Genomic DNA, 19,721 nt, shown 5'->3' with positions numbered 1-19,721 from the left:
ACTTTTCGGTCATTTTTAACGACAAATATATTTTTCAGACTAGAGGGGACCTTATCTAAAAAGATATATGCATGCTATTTGACTTTTCTGTCATTTTTACCGACTTACTATACCACGCCTGGTTTCTACACACTACACCGTGCTTTACTGCCACATAAAATACCATGTTTTTATGTTGCATTTTTTATACTATTTCAATATTTGCTAAATAAGACAAGGCCATACATCCTTTCGTTTTGGTATTCTTTATTAAAATACTGCTGTACACACAAATATTGCAAAATTTGAGACAAGAGAACACAAGAGGGGCATCAAACATACTAAGATGGTGATTGTTGTAGTTTTGTTTATGTGGGGGAGGAGAAGTTTGTCACTAACATATACTGGAGTGTGTGTGTGTGTTCTGATGTGGAAGATAGTGATATGAGCACTGACAATGTGGAGACCAAGTTGGTGTGTGTGTGTGTGTTTGTGTATTGAGGGTTTTCTATAGCACCACATTCACCAAGTAAGTTTGTCGGTTCATTTCACTAAAACAGAGGAAGTAGTACATGATGTTTCCAGCTTGCTGCAGGTGTGTTACCCCCAAGTACAGAATATCAACTTTCACGACAGCTTTGACAAGACACTGTTCTCGTTTACATTAGCCTCCTTGATTTGTCTCTTATCCGACAGTGTGCTTCATACAGTACATGAGACCCTGTTTTTCTACAGTCTTAAGTTGTACACACCCGTCAAAAGCTACTGAGAACCAATCTAAGGCAGAGAAATCAAAAACAGTGGTTCGACAGCGCTTGGATTGATCTCTTTATCAGGGTGAAGCAGGTTTGCACAATATTCATTAAGTGACTTTGATTCAAAGAGATTCAAATCATCAAAAAGGAGTATGAACCGTACTTAAGGGCAACATGAAACCCCTCACAGCATGATCTGCACAGTGCCAGTAACTTCCTTAACCCTCCGCCTGGAGATGCTCCACCTGCTCCACCTTAGCGAATCTATCTGACTGGACAGGGGGTCGCCAATGACAGCCAAACACATTCAATCATTGGGCCCCTCCAGCTGTTTGTCATCCTGAGAGAAATCCAAGCCACCCGAGTGAGAGACCACTGCTTCGTCTCCAGCATATTTATATTCCATGATCTTTAAAAGTCAAACATAAAAAACTGTTGGTGCCCTGTTCTCCCCTTCGCCCTTCCCCTAAAACCCCTGCTGGAATTGGTCCACAGAATAATAACTTTTAATTGAGGCAAAAACAACTAATTGTCGTCCCAGCTCCTATCATGCATTCCTGCACAATATCTGAGAAAAACACAGCTAGAAAAATCACAAAAAGTGTCACTTTTCAAATGTGGAGGGGCCAAGTGAAGAAAGGGATAAAAGCATGAAGAAGAGGGGAGAGAAAGAGAGAGAAAGGGGACATATGGGGGGACAAAAGAATGACATTCCACAAAGAGGCAGCTGTGGCTCCACCTCAACAGAAGGGCTACAACCAGGTGCTGGACAGCTGAACCAAAACCACCCACCCTTGAGCAGTTCATGTCACGATAGCGGCCATTAACCAAAGGCGGATGCTGCATATGTAACAAAATCATGGTAGGCGGCAAAGGGAGAAGACACTCCTTCCCCAATGCCAAAAGAAAAAGTTTCAACCTTTCAAACCCCAGTCCGTGCCCACACATATGAGCCTGATGTTCCACTATTTCCTGAATGAAAATGTCAGAAATCCATCGATTGTTCCAGTTTGAAGAGCCCACCCACCCAAGTGGTTTGTCCTTTGTGTGGGGGAACCAAAACCAAGGCAAAGGTGGGCTGGCCCATTTCATGAAACAGGAGCCATCCCACCCCCGTGAAAGCCTCGAGTGGTATGTCCCGTCGGTCAATAGAAGGCTGGATTTATTTTTGTTTTTTGTTTAAATTCTTAGTCTGCTCTGGTGTTCATGTCCGTGTGTGACGTTAGCTCTCTTTAAACCCTGCAGGCCACTCACACATATCCATAAAAAAAAAAAAATTAAAATCTTAGTGCATCCTCCTCAGACAAAATAAACCCCAACTGTAGAAATAAACAATAAAAGCCGGAAAAATGTTCAAAACCTCATGGTTTGTTTCTTGTCGTGTTCCCCAAATCTAAAAAAATGTCATCATACTTGTTCGTCACAGCTTCCGTATTTGTCCTTTTTCGTTTTGTTTTTTTTGTCCTTTTGATTTACGTTTTTCAGCTGCGGGGTTTAGGAAAACTAAAAAAAATACACTTTAGAAAAAGCCTTCCTGGTGGACACGGTCAGTGTATGTGACTGAGGTTCACGAAGCCCCGCCCCGCTGCCTTGGCCATGCTGATGTCATCTCCACGAGCCTGGTCCTCCGCTGTAGTGCAATAATGTGCTCCAGGTACGGGCAGTCCCCCCCCCGGGCCCACAGGGGGCGCTACAGGGAGCCGGAGGCCGCCGCCTGCAGCTCCTGGAAGGTGCTGTCGAAGCAGCGCTTCAGGTCCGAGTACGTCACCACCAGCACGCTCTTCTCGTCCCGGGACACCAGGCTCATCTTCTCAGGAACACCCGCGTCCAGCTGGGGCAAACAAGAGGATTCAGTTTTTAACAGAAACATTTATGGAAGCAAATTGTTATTTCTAAGGACTTCAAAGTACAGATAGAACCGCTGATTAGTCAATTGTCAAATAATAATCTAACTGCCAAAAACCAAAAGCTAGACCTTATGACAGGTTCTCTCATCTGAGGATTTTACGTTTTTATCTCCTGTGATTGTAAACTCACATTGGACTTTAGGTATAGAGGCGAAGTCCCTCCCCTTCCGGGGGACCTTTTTCCGACCTTGTTTCGGAAAAAGTATGCATTGAAGTCAATGGCGAGAGAAAGATTATCTTTCGATCCCGTTTGAATTGTGCCACGAATTCAGTTTGTCAATCTTAAAAAATAATTTCCATGTCAAAAAAGTCACAGTTTTGTCGTAAAACTGTTGAAATATAAGACTATGAAAAATACGCAATTAGAAAGACTACAAATCCCAGAGTCCCGGTCCTGCATGCTGGCTCTTATGAACCGACTCACTCCCCTTGTGTGTATGTACAGCTCTCAACATGCCCAGACTTGGAGTGATTTTCACCTCTTTTAATACTTTTCACCTCATTCTGAAAGAAAGAAGTGAAATGTGCCAACGTGACGGCCGTCTGGGTGTGTGGTGCGAGACGGGAGATGTAGTTCATTGAGCGGTTTCACACCAAAACAGTTCACAGTTTTACGACACATTTTAATTTTTTTTACTTGCAAAATTATCTTTTAAATTGACAAACATCATGTGTGTAATTCGTGGCACAATTCAAACGGGATCGAAAGATAATCTTTCTCTCGCCATTGACTTCAATACATCATTTTTCCGAAATAAGGTCCCATGGAGGTCACCGGAAAAGCCTCTATGGACCATTCTTATTATACACAAAATAATCAGCAAGTCGATCGACGATTTAAAAATAATATTACTTGAAGCTCTTCTTTTTGGGAAGTAGTTTGATGGCGAGATAGATATCATGCGGAACTAATGATTAATATCATCTAAGAATATGTCGATTAAATAACGAGATAAGACGCGTGAAGAACAATTTGCCCCAGCTTCTGACTTTTACAGTGTGAAGAGGAACAGCAGAAGTGAGAAATACATGTGTCAATGAGTTCAGTCTGGGGACTTTTTTTTTTAGGGCTGCTTTAAGATGTTGGGTAAAGCATTTGAGATACGATTCATAGTTCAGTTCCACTCAGAGATTTGTGTTAGTTTCAATTATTAGCAAAGTGCTGCAGACTAACAAACACACCTAAACGTTTGTTGGCTGTAAAGAGTGAGATTGACACTTTCGTTGCTTCTGCCCGTGACCAGAAGCAAATCAAACATCCCCAATAGAAGTAGGCCGATAAAGAACCTACTTTCTCTGTTCTACCATCGGTTGGCCCATAAACACCGTTCTCACGCTTCCCTTCAGTCAGTGCATATGAAGCAGAAACAGAACGTTCTGAAAATAGGCGGCTTCGCATGTTTGCATAGGTCTCAGATATATACAAAACATGTCTCTGAAATGTTTGGCTCCAAACACCAAACAGATCATTGCAGCATCCCATAATCCCCTCTGTTTCAGCCCTGTTTCCAAAGTGCTGATTCTCTATCTGTTACTTTAGATGAAAATAAGGAGCCCCTCCCCACGCCCCTCTGAGAGAGATTTGGTTACAAAGAACTCAATGGTGCTCTAGGAGGAGATTCAGGTGATAAGGTGTGGGTGTGGGGGTGGGGGGGGGGTTACCTTGGTTGGTGATTGGCTAATGGTTACACAAGCCAAAAAAACATTATGACATCATAAAGTGGCCAAAATCTGATCAGCTCATTTTCAGACAGGTTTTTATAAAAATGGATCAGGACAAAAAGAGAGAGAATCTTTTTTCCTGAAACTTTCAGAGTCTCTTGACACAGAGAGAGGGGACACATGTTGATGTAGAAGAGACATGAAAAAGTGGATTTTGCATGATAGGTGACCTTTAAATAAAGTTCCTTAAAATGGACAACTTTTAACAACAAATGTCTGACCTTGTTGAGGCAGGCGACGATGTGGCTGAGGTCGATCCAGGGCGTCCCCGCTTCGGTCACCTGGTGGAACAGGTGGTCCCGGAAAAGCTTCAACAGGTAGCGATCACCCGTCTCCGACCACGTTGGGTCCTTCTGGAACCTGAGGCACACAGAGAAGGTCAGAGGGTAGTAACAGAACCACACACACACACACAGGTGGAAGTTAACACGAGTCCTACTTACTCTGGTCGCTCGTTGATGGTTCCCAGTTTGGCCAACAGGCGGAAGAGACGGCCGTTCTGCACCTCCTGCAAAAAGATTATTCATAATCACAAAACATTGTTGTGTCTCTGACAGTTTGATGAAGGGCTAGACCACAAAAGGGAGAGAAAAGAGTTTGAAGTGCAACATGTCCTTGACCAGAATATGACTGTCCATTTTTCTGTAAATATGTTGAACAGCTGGTGGGTGAATGAAACTGCACGGTCAGCAGCAGTAGCTTTTAGATCGAGGTTGAATCACACATCGTCACTGAACACAAGTAATATTATTATCTTGACGCTAGGGCTGTGCAATTAATCGTATTTTAATCGCAATTACGATTTTGGCTTGCCACAATTACGAAAACAACATAATCGAAAAAAACGATTATTTTGCTTTGCTAGGTTGTGACAGTGCACTGTAACATATTTGATCATATGTATTTGTATTTATCATATTTATATATGTTTAGTAGCTTGTTGAAGTGCGCTCCAAAATATTTGTTGATCTTGTTTATTGGTATTTATTATTTTGATATTATTTATTTAAATGTAGATATAAATGTATCATTTATTTTATTTATTTTTGTATTGGTTTTTCAGTTGAATTATACGTTCAGGGAAATCAACAGTTAAAAAGATACTGTTCAAATTATTATTTGTATTTAAAAGTTCAATAAATGGATGTTTTCAAAGTCAATGAATAATCGTATTCAATAATCGTGATATCAATTATTGACCAAAATAATCGTGATTATGATTTTTGCCATAATCGCACAGCCCTACTTGACGCACTAAAAATATAACCAACTTGAAGCAACAGACCTTTTGGCCCGAAGTGAGGGATATATTCTACAGCAACGTTCAACTTGGATTAGAAAACAGAAGCACTTTCTCATTGACACTACCCACTTAAAGTCTGTTGTCATTTAGATTTCCCACCATGACCACACTACTTGCTGGAGAGTATGCAGCCGAAGGATCAATTAAATACATAAACCTGAAACATGCCCAAAGAAAGGGGGGGGGGATTTATGAATGAAGAAACGTTGCGAAAGTAAAAAAGGCACAGGTGAACTGACAATTTACCCTTTCAAAAAAACCACTTCTCATCCCGGCAAGACCACTGTCACAAACTGAAACCGCTGCCACTTGAGTTTCTTCCCATACATGGTGCTTTACAGAAAACACTTCCTCCTTACTGGAACCAAAGAAAAGCTGCATTATCATCACTGAAAAACCAACTGTGATATTTTCTAGAACAGGGGTCTCCAACCTTTTTTAGGATGAGAGCTACTTTTACTCCGCAGTGTATATACTTAGCACATTTTAACATTATTATATGCTTACCTCTAACCTGTGTGTGCTGTTTGGGTCTGTGGGACCCGTTTTCAGTGTTTACTAAAAGAACATGTATGCAATCTAATTATTTTAACCTGCTTTATTTGGGGGTGGACCTCACATACTCTAGGGGGGTCCGGGGGCATGGGAAGGGTTAAATGCATCAATCTGGTGCACAAAATGAAGTTATGGATACAGCAAAAAAGATGTTTGGAGATTTATTTGAGTTATTCATTTTAATTTGTTGTCTAAGAGATGCTGATTTGAAACCGTTGTTACATACAGATACGGCATTTCCTGTTCCTGCCGGAGAGAGGGGAGTTTGTCCCAAAGCTTGCCGCTGTATTTACTCCCTCCATCTGACAGGAGGGAGCCTCGTTGAACTGCGAGTGTCACTCCACGGAGTTCACTCCGTCACGGAGGGGGAGTGTGTAGGGGTAGGGTGTGGGGCGTGGTTTGGGATTGGGCCTTCTTGTGTGAGAACATGCCAGCACTGGATTTCTAACGAAAATGTAAAATTTCCCTAGAGCCTGCTGCATTAAAATAATTTGCATCTGAATGTTTTTCAGAGTAGGGTTTCGTGATATATGAAATTCATTTGAATAATAACGTTTTGTTTGGTGCGCTATTTAAAATTGGATGTGCAACAACAAGTTGATCGACCGAAAGAAAACCACATATTCTGATAATCGATTCATTGTATTCAGAAATTGCAGAAGTTGTGTCTGGCTGTAAAATATGGAGATTTCCTGCTTTTGTTTCAATATTGTTGCTTAAATGAATGCTTGAAAAGGTGAAAAGTATAACAGAGAACGTGAGAACTTGAATTTAAACAAAAAAAACGTAATGATGCCACTTGCAGTCTGCAGCTTTACACAACAGTGTGATTATAAAGAAGCAAACGGGTCAGTCGTTTATGAAACATGACCCCAGGCTACGTATCAGGGAACCCAGGAATGACATGAACACATTGCGTCCATCTGGGGTTTCATGCAAATGTTGTGTTTTTTGACATGTTTATAAAAAAGAAAAGGCTTACGAGGAACATAAACCCCACTGCTTCTATTCCCTGCATACAGATCCACATTGAGCTGAGGCATTATGCAAAGATACCATGGGAAACCAGAAACGGTTACACTGTCCCAACAGCAGTTATCAGCAGATCACAGGCAGGCTGGGCCACAAAAACAAACCTACTTTTCTAGCCCAGTTGTATTACTACAGAAAGTAGTGCCTTGTTCTACTCTTCACTCTATTATGCTGGAACAAACTGCATGAATCGTGCACGTCTGCAGAAACTCTTACTATTTTCAAATCGAGACTGAAAACATGTCTTTTTGCCGCTGCTTTTAATTAAGCTGCTCATATTCACACTGCAGTTTGCTTTGTATTCATGTATGGTATAACTGTTGTGTTTATCTTATTATCTTTGCCTTTTAAATGTCTGTTGTAAAATGCCATTATATAATGTGTTTTTACTGTATTTATTTTATTTTGTAAAGCACTCTGAATTGTCGCGTACTGAAAGGTGTCTGAGATGCCATAAATAAACTTGCCTTGCCTTACTCTCCAGTTGCTATATGAACCAGTTAGCAGGTAGAAACACTAGCACAAACTACTTGCTGGATGTATAAAGTGCCACAGAGTTAAGGAGAAGTTGATAAACAAGAAGAGAGATGAGGTGAAGGTCGGCTTCACACATTCACTCCCTAACAAGGGACGGCTAAACTCAAGACGGGACTGCAAAGCCAACTATATACCATATAACATCCTGTGTGCACACAACTTCCCTCTTAGCTCACTGAACCCATGGCCTATTTCCAACCATTACCCAGAATATCAGCCTGACAACAACAGGACTGCAACATGCGCTAGGGCTGCTCGATTATGGCAAAAATCATAATCTCCATTATTTGGGTCAATAATTGATATCACGATTATCCATTTACTTACTAAAAAAATGTGAACAGTATGTTTTTAACAGTTGATTACCCTGAACGTTAAGTATAATTCAACTGAAAAAACAATTAAAAAAATTAATTTAAATAAAAATAAATTTAAAAATCGTTTTATTTCGATGTTTTCATAATCGTTGCAAGCCAAAATCGTAATTGCGATTAAAATACGATTAATTGAGCAGCCCTAACATGCGCTCTCACATGTGCTCTCTGGGTGTTTCTCAATCGCGAGTAAAGCTGCTTCAGAGCCACTATTTCAAGCATACTACGTCATCGAGTGCTGCCGAAGTACTGTTCCAATCTCCAGTATACTTGGAAATCTACCGAGCCCGGCGTACTCCGTTTGGAGAAATATCGAGTCTGCACATGAGTAGACTTCGCGGTCTTAAAATCCCCACAATGCTTTGCACACGGACCAATTTCCCCAAATCTGTGGCGGAAAATGTAAAGCGGGGCCTCTCATATGACGCACACCTGCACACTTGCTAGCGTGTTCCACTCTTTGTTTTCAGAATGCCAGGAAGTATTCTTGCCTCGCTTCTGAAGCAAGATGCTCGGCAGACATGTGCTACCAAGCAAGCGTACTCGCGATTGAGAAACACCCTCTGTCTGCTCTGTGCCTTGTGAGACAGTGGGTGTTTCTCAATCGCGAGTAAAGTTGCTGCAGAGCCACTATTTCAAGCATACTACGCCGAAGTACTGTTCCAATCTCCAGCGTACTTGGAAATCTACCGAGCCCGGCGTACTCCGTTTGGAGAAATATCGAGGCTGCACATGAGTAGACTCCGCGGCCTTAAAATCCCCACAATGCTTTGCGCACGGACCAATTTCCCCAAATCTGTGGCGGAAGATGTAAGGCGGGGCCTCTCATATGACGCACACCTGCACACTTGCTAGCCTGTTCCACTCTTTGTTTTCCAAATGTCAGGAAGTATTCTTGACTCGTTTCTGAAGCAAGATGCTCGGCAGACATGTGCTACCAAGCAAGCGTACTCGCGATTGAGAAACACCCACAGACTGAAGAAATGCACCTTCACATACCTTAGCCAGATCCTCCTCAATGACATCATTCCTCATCTGCGATGCATCCAGTTGTGTGTAGAACCGAGCTCCAATCATTGGCATTATGTCATTGACGCTGCGCGGGCGAGACTGTTCAGTCAGCAGATACCTGCACACACAGACACTTTAGTTTGACTTGTGGTTTCTTGGAAAGGATGGATAAAGACTCTTCCACAAAAAAACTTGACAGGGTATATTTTTTGCCAAAAGGAGCATAGACAAAGTGTGACACCTAAAATCCTTTCCGCTACATAATACCAGCATTGTTAATGTAAAGTCTGAACAGGAATGTTTACTTAATTTAAGCAGACTTGCCAACCAGATTCCAGCTTTGTCTAATTTGTTAAACGTGGCATTTATGAAGGTTCTAGATGGCTGGGAGGCTTCAAGAAAGTAAAACTGCAGAGGTCTTAACTTGGCCAATCAAATTTAAGAAGAACATTTAAGAGATCAAATCACCTTGGGAGTTGTTTTAAGCAAACTGTGATCAGAGGTTTAAGTGTAAAAGCTTTGGTAGGCAACATAGGACAAGTGTTCGGGGGTAAACTATACAAAACGAACGGAAAATGCCAGCCCATTGTTTCCAACTGTTTTCCAATGAAACCAACGAGAAAGTCCCAGAGTTTGCAGCACTGACAGCTCACATGATCAGTATGAACTATCACAACAGTATGGCTTTGTTAGCACTCACAGCTGTCAGGGTAGCAGCGCCTGCCATGTGTGCATTTTTCACTAAACCAGTTCGTACACATGTGTCAAACTCAAGGCCCGGGGGCCAAATCAGGCCCGTGGTGGATTTAATTTCGGCCCGCAGGATCATTTCTTATTACTATTAGATCTGGCCCGCCGGTATATTGCACCTTCACTCAATCCTGAGGGTTTCCTCAAACATTGATGAACTTGCACCCAAGATGAGATGCCAAGTGTCTGGCTTGAACTAGCATCACAGAGCAGCACACTGAGTTTCAATGGATGTTTCCTTCTGCACTTGTTTTCTTGAGACAACAGGGCATGTTTGGTTTTTTCTTTCAGGGAAATAGCTTTGTTGAAGCTGTTGTTGGCCTGTGGAGAAATGTAATCGTAAGAAAGGACTGAGGAAAATCTGCAGATAGATCCATAAGAAATGAATGCAACTGATTATTTAATGTTGTTTTTATAGGCAATCATTTAAGCTTTGTTAGTTCCAGGTTTAATATGTGCAATAAGTTCATTTCAATAAGTTCTGCAATAAACATTGAACCAGTCCGGCCCTCGAATAGTACCCATTTTTTAATTTTGGTCCACTGTGTATTTGAGTTTGACCCCCCTGAGTTAGTAGGTACGAACTTTCTTATCAAACTTTATGTCAATTTTCGATTCTATGCAATTTCCCACGAGCTGCACCCCCCTCCCTTTCTTACAGGATCAGGTTCTTGAGGTCTGAAGAGTAGTTGATGGACACCAGCTCCATGGCCTTCTGCAGGTTCTCCCTCTGAATGCCGGCCAGGGAGTTGCATGCCAGCGCCAGCACCACCTTGCCCAGTGACACTAGGTCTGCTTGCTACACAACAGAAACACACACATATCACAGAGGATACCGTTACAAAGAGCTTTTCCACACATGCTGGCGTTAAGTATTGACATGTTACTCCTTCCATTAGCACTTCAAGTGTAGTTCAACACAAAGTCGTCATAAAAAGTACCTGGTACTGTGGCATTAGGGCAAGATGATTGGTCTGACTGCTGTCAAAGGTTAAGACATCAAACACCCCGACACAGTTCACCCGTAACCTGCAGAGATAAGAAACCATCGTCAGTAATAGCTTAGTCTGAGTGTGCACAGCAACATGGTTGTGGTGGAAAAGGAAGCGTAAACTGAAAACACTCTTCCGCTTTCAATACATTTTCAGTAAACGTATCTCCACTTTCTGAGCTTGAAGGAAATTCACACTGCTCTGTGCACCAGGGTCTAATTAACAGCATTTATCAATGATGATAATGAGGTGTTAATGTGTGTGTACCTGGTCTTGCCAGTAATGAGAATCTTGCTGGGGTCCATGACGCGGCAGGCCAGGCCGGCGGTGTGGACGGTGCGCAGGGCCGAGCTCAGCTGGACGATGTAGGCCCAGATCAGAGACTCGGGGAGCAGACCTGCGTGCTGCCGAGGCGGAGGAGGCTCATGTTGTCCTGCAAGAGAACACGTGCTTCATCACGATAACGTAGGCTGAAGGGTTAGACATTACTCATGAAGTAAAAACCCAAACTGTCATTAACTTCCTTGGCATACGTATCTTCAGGATAAACGGTCAGTTAGTCAGACACGTCTTTCTGTATAACGGTTATTTTCTATCATGATAATCTAACCTTTATGACACGTATTATACTCTAAGTTCGGGAAACAGTAAAAAGCCCAAACTGATATCTTCTTGACCAACAGTCCAAAAAACCTCAAAGACTTCAGTTCAAAATGATTTTAGGGCTGATAAACACTAAATGCAGATAACACTTTTGTTCGAATGACTCATGACATTTCTACAAACAGAAATGAAGTTCCCCGTTTCCAGAAATCATCCTTGATCAAAACGTAGGCTTGCTTGTAATATTCGGTCATACCACAAACACAGGGTTGGGTTAGCTTACTCTGGGGACTTGTGTGTGGGAGTGGACTGTAAAGAAAACCACAATGTCACTTTGAGAAAGAGATGGAACGGCTAAATTGTTCGTTTAGGCAATTTGAGAAATTAATTTGCACTTTATGATTGCGTGCTTTTGGGGTGTTTTTTCCCCGTGCAATTCTTAACAAATCAAGCGTTATGATTTGTTACTTACTGACTAGACAAAGCCGGAGTGGTTTTGCTTCCTCTGTCTGCAACTCTGCAATCCAGAAGGTAGGCCTGACAGCACCTGCTCTAGGATCAGTTTCAGCCACAGTTTCCTCCAAGTCCCAATGTCTCTATCTTACAGACACATGAACGGCCAACTGTCAAAACAGGATACCTCAAAACTCCCATCAATTGTTTGTTTTTTTGGAAGATTCATGACATCTACCAGAATGTCTTTGTTTTAGACAGCCTGCATTTCAATTGTAAACAGACACTTGGCCTTTAGCACAACTTTGGTTTCAACTTGGTACCTATATATTTTCTTGTGACATCCCAATAACATCAGGGTATATGCAGGAATCCTGAAGTCAAATGTAAGACCTTTTAAAAGACCCTTTCCATACATTTTAAGACCTCATCGCCACTTTGAGTTCTAACCGGTTACATTGGCGACACACTTTACCTCACATTCACTATATACAGTATTGATTGTCCTTCCTCCTTATCTTCCAACCATTTGGACGCAGACTTGCATTTCCCCATAACGATGTTGTTTAACAACCGGCGTAAACGGACCTTCGCGCTATCAAGCAGTGAGCGCGCGATGTCCTGTTCAGACATGGGCGTAGGAAGCATCCTCAATGTGGGTGGGACAATTTGACAGGGGGTGTAGGCTCACCTCCTCTAGGGGGGTCCAGGGGCATGCTCCCCCGGCAAGATGATTTTTGAAATATTGAAGTTAAAAGCATCAATCTGCTGCATTTTGAGAGCAAAGTTAGGAGATCTATGGACACATCTCTCAACACCCATATGAAACAGAACTGTAAACAGATTTACTTTTTCTTTATGCATATTTTACAAATCACTCCCCTTTTAAAACTGTATTTTTGTGGTACTGTCCTGTAGTATGAGTTGGAATTATTTCATACCTGTTATTCGCTTGTTTTTTATAACTATAATGATCATATAAAAGTGTGCCTTGGAAATACTTGTTTACATAAATGATTACCAAACCGTTTGAGACCTACTACTTAAGACTAAAGTGAACTATCTAAACCCTCAGAGAGTCCTTCACCTCACTGAGCTGTAGTTATCAGCCTCTCAGTCTGACAGGAGAGGACTCTCCCTCCACCTCCATAACAGCGCCTTATATCCGGGTGCTAGTGGAGCACGCTCGTGAACTGTTAGCGCCGGAGCCTCGCAGCGTGGAAACTGTGGCGCGCATAATTTTACAACTAAAGACACAGCTACACAAAAAATGCAGAATGTGCACGGCTCTGAGAATCTGCCTTGGTACAAAGGAGCAGTGAAAACATGGTACGGAGTTTCATTGATTTGGGCATTCTCTCAATAAGCAAGTGGAATGGATTTGATAATGAAGCACTGACACAGCGCTCTACAAAGAGCGGCGAGTGGATAGACCGATGCACGGACTTTCCGCATAGTAAAAGTGGGGGGGGTCTAAACTAATCATTTTAAAAGGTGCCATAAATAAACTACACAGAATCACACTACACACCTACGCAATGATTACATTCAGGCAAACTTTAGAATACAACCTCTTTGGACAATTTATATACTTATATACTAAATGTAATACCTTGCCGTTTAATACTTTTTAATAGCCTTCATTTTCGCTAAATTGATTTATCAACTTGTAATACTTTTTAAGACCCCGCAGACACCCTGATAATGTTTGAGTAGAAATCCTAATGCAGAAACATATATCCACATGGGTATATGTTTTAGAAGGGCTTGAGGCCAAGAAATATGTAATTAAAAAAAAACAATAATGTTTTATAGTCCGATATAGCTAATGATGGTTTTGAGCAGAACAGCAGGCATTGCACACTTATAGACACTCCCTTAAATAGACCTGTGTGACGACCCCATAAGCAAAGAAGAAAACAAACTCAAAATACGAGAAGCAGCAGGGTGCGAATTCAACCGCTGAGGTGATGCTGGGTCTATTTCAGGGAAATGCTGCAAGGTTGGAAGCACTAACTCACCCCACTTCCTCTTGGTGAAGAACGAGTCTGCTGCTGGGTCATTGAAGTGTCTGCTGAACATGGTCTCTGCACCCGCATGGAAGTCATAGGAGAACACTAAAGCTAGGGGGAAATTAAGGAAGGGGGACAGTGTTACTAACATTCACACCTCTATTTATCCAATTATTGCCACTTACAAATGACACACTTACAGTGGTCTCCGAAGGCCTTTGTGGTGAAGACCTCCCGCAGTGTAACAGAGTTCGAGTGCTGAATCTTCTTCCACATGTCCACCAGCATCATACACTTGGTGTTAACAAGGCGGAAACCTGTACACATTTGCAAAGATACACAACAGACAAACAGGCCATTAGAAATTAATAATTGGACGTCTTACAACACATCAGGGTATATGCAGGAATCCTGAAGTCAATGCAAGACCTTTTAAGACCTTTTTTAAGACCCTTCCCATACATTTTAAGACCTCATCGCCACTTGGAGTTTTAACCGGTTACATTGGCGACACACTTTACCTCACATTTACTATATACAGTATTGATTGTCCTTCCTCCTTATCTTCCAACCATTTGGACGCAAACTTGCATTTCCCCATAACGATGTTGTTTAACAACCGGCGTAAACGGACCTTCGCGCGCTATCAAGCAGTGAGCGTGCGATGTCCTGTTCAGATGACGTCAAATCCAACGGGATGCCATAAATAAACTACACAGAATCACACTACACACCTACGCAATGATTACATTCAGGCAGACTGTAGAATACAACCTCTTTGGACAATTTATATACTTATTGAAAACAAGCTACAAAATGTAATACCTTGGAAAATGACGTTTAATACTTTTTAATAGCCTTAATTTTCACTAAATTGATTTATCAACGTTTAATACTTTTTAAGACCCCGCGGACACCCTGTACATGCATTTCCTTTTCATTTTAACTGAAAGTGAGGAGGAATCATAATTTTTTTTTATAACTTTGTTTACCTAGTTGCCTTGTCAATACACATCATTTGACACATTGGCTATTTTGGTTGTGGTATATATGCATTTCCTTTTAAACGGTTGCCCTTAGAATGAATAAACCTCATATGTGTTATGATTCTTTGGAAGATAATTTGTTGTTATCGGCACATTTATTACCGTGTATCCTCCTCAGGCAGTAAGGCAGGTCATCCTTGCTGTTGACGGCCTTGTAGCAGGAGGTGATGTAGCTGAAGTTGCTGGTCTTCTGCATGCGGTTGGGTGGGGGGAGGGCCTCGAGGGGGAAGAGGCTGTGGTAGCTGTCCACCTCAGACGGCACATCTACCAAAAACAGACGTAGTTTCAGATGAGAAAAAATAGCCTTGCACACGGAAACTATAACAGATCCAACATGTTAAAGAAGGTCACAGCCTACATAAACAATTAGTTGTTTTGACAAGAACTAGATTATTCAATTCCTATATGAATGGTTTTCACACATCTTTACAGTAATGTTATTTTGCAGCTGAAATTATTGACATGAACCCTTTACCTGGGTTCTCCGAGTGGTCAATCTGGGCCATGGTTATTAGATGTCTGTTTATCAACTCCTGGAAGACAAACAGCAGAACATCACATCAGACATGACGGACAAGAGTAGATATCTAGTGAAAGAACAGGTGGGTGATTGGGAAATACCTGTCGGAGTTCATCAGCCATGAAGAAGGACGGGGCGTTGGCTTTCGGCTGCATGTAAGCCACATTGGGCGCAGTGGGGGGATAGATATGATAGGTAGGAAACACCTGCAAAGAAACCAGAAAGAACAGCTTCCTATTTATCGAGAAATGAAAACCAATGTGCTCAGATGTTGTTCTTTTTGTCCAAAATTATGAGTTCCTAGCTACGCAAAGGAATGTCATGAAACAAAACTCTAAATCAAGATTTTAAAGAAGTTTAAACTGGTTAATACCTGTTATTGGCTGCAATGAGTCTGTTTTCTTTTAAATTGTGGTGATTGCATGAAAAAAGGGCAGCTTACAGACTGAAGTATGGGTCATGTGCAGTCAACACTCTTGCTTCAAACCGAGATGTTTTAAATGCAGTTGTCTTGTTTACACACACCATTTTTTAGATAGGTTATAATGTGGTGCTGCATCGTTGTAGGTTATAATGTGGTGCTGCATCGTTGTAGGTTATAATGTGGTGCTGCATCGTTGTAGGTTATAATGTGGTGCTGCATCGTTGTAGGTTATAATGTGGTGCTGCATCGTTGTATGTTATAATGTGGTGCTGCATCGTTGTATGTTTTTCATAAGTACTCTTGTGTATTCTCAGCTTTAGTCTGGCAGTATTACCCAAAATAGACAGAAGGGCACTGTGTGCAGCACATACCATCCCAGACATTGGCGCGGGGGTGTTATCTGTGTAGAAGTAGGTCGTCCCCCCTACAGTCTCTTTCTGGATCATGTGAGGGCCCTGGTCAGCTGCACTGGTGGGCACCATGTAGTTGGCAGGGTTTGGGGTGTGACTGCGCCGGCGAGGAGCAGGTGAGGTGTGCGGTGTAATTTTTGGGGAGTGAAGAGGAGACGACCCCGCAGACAGAGACATGCCTATAATTGGAGACAGGAGAGTTTGTTTTATTTCAACAGTAGCGCATGTGGAGATGTAAACAGAAGGGAATTCCCGAACCAGCAAAAGATTGGAAAACAAAACTAAGCCAAGTAGAAAGTGGAGCAAAGCAGATACAACATCTCAACGATGCTCTGAAAAAACCCTCACCTGGAGCCAGTGCAGCAGCTGTGGAGCTGCTGAGGCCAGGATGTGGGAAGAGAGGAGAGGGGAAGGCCGGGACAGAGGACTGGGCCATGGGGGCCTGAGCCATGGGGGCTTGAGCCATGGGGGCCTGAGCCATGGGGGCCTGAGCCATGGGGGCCATTCGTGGAGCTCCCTTAGGGATGAACTCACTTGCTGCTGGGTTAGGAGCCTGGTGGCAAAAGAAAATACATGCAAGAGTTATAACAAATGTGCCACTACTGTAAAAGGAAATAAAGACTAAGAAGAAAATGAAATGTATCCTAGTAAAATCCGAAGTACTTGCTCATAGAAAAGCACAATACTGAACATTAAAAACACTTTGAAATAACTTTCTTGTTTTGAAAAGGATGCTTGTGTGCTCACCTTTCTCCTTTGGGAAATGCTAAGAGCACCAAAATCACTGAACAGTGAGGATGTCGGGGAGTTCACCGGATCTGTGGAGACCAAAGAGTGTGAGAGTTTGGAAATGGCCCTTCAAACATCTGATGAATGAGTATTACAATTCTCACAGATTGCTATATCAGTCTCACCATGAGTGCTGTGGCTGAAGTTCTTGGCACCATCGTTGAGGAGACTAGGAGAGCTGCTGCTGGTAGTCATTCGCTAAAGACAACAGCATCAAGAAAACATGTGTAACAGAAGACACTCTGATGGAATGTGTGAGTGATGTTTAAACTAGTTTGTAAAAAAAATAACTACATGCAAAACATCTCAATAACTAGTGCATAGGTTTATCCGAGGACTTAAACCAAACTAACATAAGTTTTCAAAGCAGTTTTTTCACACTGACAACACAATGTACAGAACCCTCTCATACCTGCATCATTGAGTATTTAGTCTCTGCTGGGCTCCCAAACCCATTGACCCCGATAAAGCTGCTGCTGAAGTAAGAGTTGGTGAGATTGGCATCGTTCAGAGACGCACCCTCCATCCCTGGGACTGTGGATGACAGAAACCAAAGTTTAGCAAATAGTAACTGTAGCAAGATAGTTTAAACAGAATTGAAGGTTAAGCATGTGTGTTAATGTCAGCACTATTAAGTGTTTGCTAAGCCACAATCACAGAGCTGATTTAAAATAAAATGTAAACATTTCTACAACTGCAGAGTGAGACACTACTACAATATCCACTTAGTATCATTTAATAACAAACTTTTTGCAACACGTACTGGTTTCAATGGCTCCGGGTTTAATGGGACGTAGTGAGCGTTTGGTGTTGCATGTGCATTTGAGTTACTTGCGGTTTGTTTACGTTGGGAAACAACGCTAAACCCCGTGAAGAGCTAACGTGGCTAGGCTAATGTTACCAAACATTAAACTTCAGTTACATCCCAACATCAACACTATAGTTCACAATCACATCATCCAAGTGAAACAGAATAACGGGACTAGTACTAACACCGGAGACGCCTATCTCAATACACAACCAAACGCATTCAAGTTGAATATAGCGTTCATTTCAACGCTAGTTGAGCTAATGCTAAGCTACGGTAGCTGTAGTGTCGCGGGTTTCTGCCCACTCACAGCTGTCACACACAAACACCAGGCCTCCTCCGTGAGAACAGCATGGCTAATGTTACACCTGGTTACAAAACATAAAAACCACCTGAAGACAGAGCTAACGTTATCCATAAGGAAGCCTTAGTGTAAAACATGTGCCAGCTACACACTGAAGGCTTTGGATAATGTTTTGCGGGCAAAGGTAACCCACGTTGTTTTGGGGTGAAGAGGCCTCACTGAATCCCCGGGCTAGATTTTAACAAAGCCCAACAAGGCCCAAAAGTAAAGTCGCAGCCAGTCGCCCCGTGTGAGGCCAGTTTACTCACTGGTTAAAAGCTGCCCCTCCAGAGACGTGCCTGCAGGCCCCATTGTTTCGCTTTTCTTGGACACACCGGTCCCCCCAGGGCAGGCAGCTGCGGGTCCGCCGAGGGGAAACCCCGTCCCGCCGGCCATGGACAGCGGGACGGGGCTCCCGCCGCCGTGCATAGGCAGGCTTCCCATGGACGGCTCATCGTGCAGGAACTGACACTCTTCTCCATAAAAGCAGGTTTTGTCTTTTGCGTAATATCGGCAAAACTTCACCTTGACATTGGGTATCCCGGCAACCCCTAGCGGAGCAGCTGAAGCTGGGAGTCCACTGTTCATGGCACCGCTGCTGCCGGAAGACTCGCACACATAGAGACGCAGAGAGCTAGCCACTTAGCCTGCTAGCCTGCACACAGTTCCCCCCTTAAAGGAGCGGATTAATGTCACTGGAGCTGGTGAAGAACGTTAAAACGCTGCAGTACTCACATTATAAGGCTAAGATGCTTTTTGGTTTGAGAAATTATCTCTGCATGCGTCAAATCCTGGTCGTCGTTGTTGTCGCTATCCATGCAGCTGCCTTCTTTGCAAAGTAGCCTGTTGTTGTTTTTTCTCGCAGACAGGCTAGGGACCAGCTAGCATTGCTTTGCATTGTGGGTAGAGCGTTTGGCAGAGTTTACATGCTGAAAATGAACGTCGCATATTGAACTTGCAGCACTGATATTGTGAATGCAAAAGAATAACGTCGCTAAATGATCCATGTTTGCAGAATAAAAAAATGCTATACAGTCTATGCGTTCACCTGTCAGATGTTAAATTGTTGCAACAAAGCTTATTATAAATACTAAATGTACATACACTTACTGTGCAGCCACGTACTGTATAATATGTACAGAAAGCAATGCATGGGTAAGTAAGCAGTCTTTATTTAAACATTGAAAAACAATTCATTAAATATGTGAGAGGCAAATGTATATGGCATTTTCATTTGAATTAATATATAAACAGCATATTGTACTCAAAATGATAATTACAGTAACCCTATGTATATTTTCTTTAACTAAGAATTTAAATACGACTCTATAACGACTTCAATGCACATTATTGTATTTTTTATTGGCTCCCATAATGGCATAACATCCCTTGCAAG

At 42.3% G+C, this 19,721-nt stretch overlaps 1 protein-coding gene across 3 annotated transcripts; it reads right to left on the bottom strand.

Annotated features, from left to right (window-relative positions):
- Positions 1–229: 229 nt before the first annotated feature.
- On the bottom strand, positions 230–19,373 carry pan3 (poly(A) specific ribonuclease subunit PAN3). Of its 3 annotated transcripts, none has more exons than XM_034145864.1 (18): positions 18,595–19,373; positions 17,587–17,708; positions 17,300–17,372; positions 17,133–17,203; positions 16,734–16,938; positions 16,347–16,564; positions 15,653–15,757; positions 15,507–15,564; positions 15,134–15,295; positions 14,186–14,302; positions 13,995–14,096; positions 11,185–11,350; positions 10,867–10,954; positions 10,585–10,724; positions 9,164–9,293; positions 4,807–4,871; positions 4,585–4,723; positions 230–2,565 (listed from the first exon to the last, which is right to left on the bottom strand). In XM_034145864.1, exons 1-18 carry the CDS (start codon positions 18,911–18,913, stop codon positions 2,425–2,427), a joined length of 2,421 nt encoding a protein of 806 aa, XP_034001755.1. In that variant the 5' UTR covers positions 18,914–19,373; the 3' UTR covers positions 230–2,424. The 3 variants fall into 3 exon arrangements, with proteins under 3 accessions (XP_034001755.1, XP_034001775.1, XP_034001766.1); XM_034145884.1 differs by having other exon boundaries at positions 18,851–19,360; XM_034145875.1 differs by having other exon boundaries at positions 19,061–19,359.
- Between the last annotated feature and the right edge of the window lie 348 nt (positions 19,374–19,721).

Source organism: Trematomus bernacchii, unplaced genomic scaffold (genome assembly GCF_902827165.1).
Source record: "Trematomus bernacchii unplaced genomic scaffold, fTreBer1.1, whole genome shotgun sequence".
NCBI classification, from domain to species: domain Eukaryota; kingdom Metazoa; phylum Chordata; class Actinopteri; order Perciformes; family Nototheniidae; genus Trematomus; species Trematomus bernacchii.
This window is presented reverse-complemented; position numbering and strand designations above follow the sequence as displayed.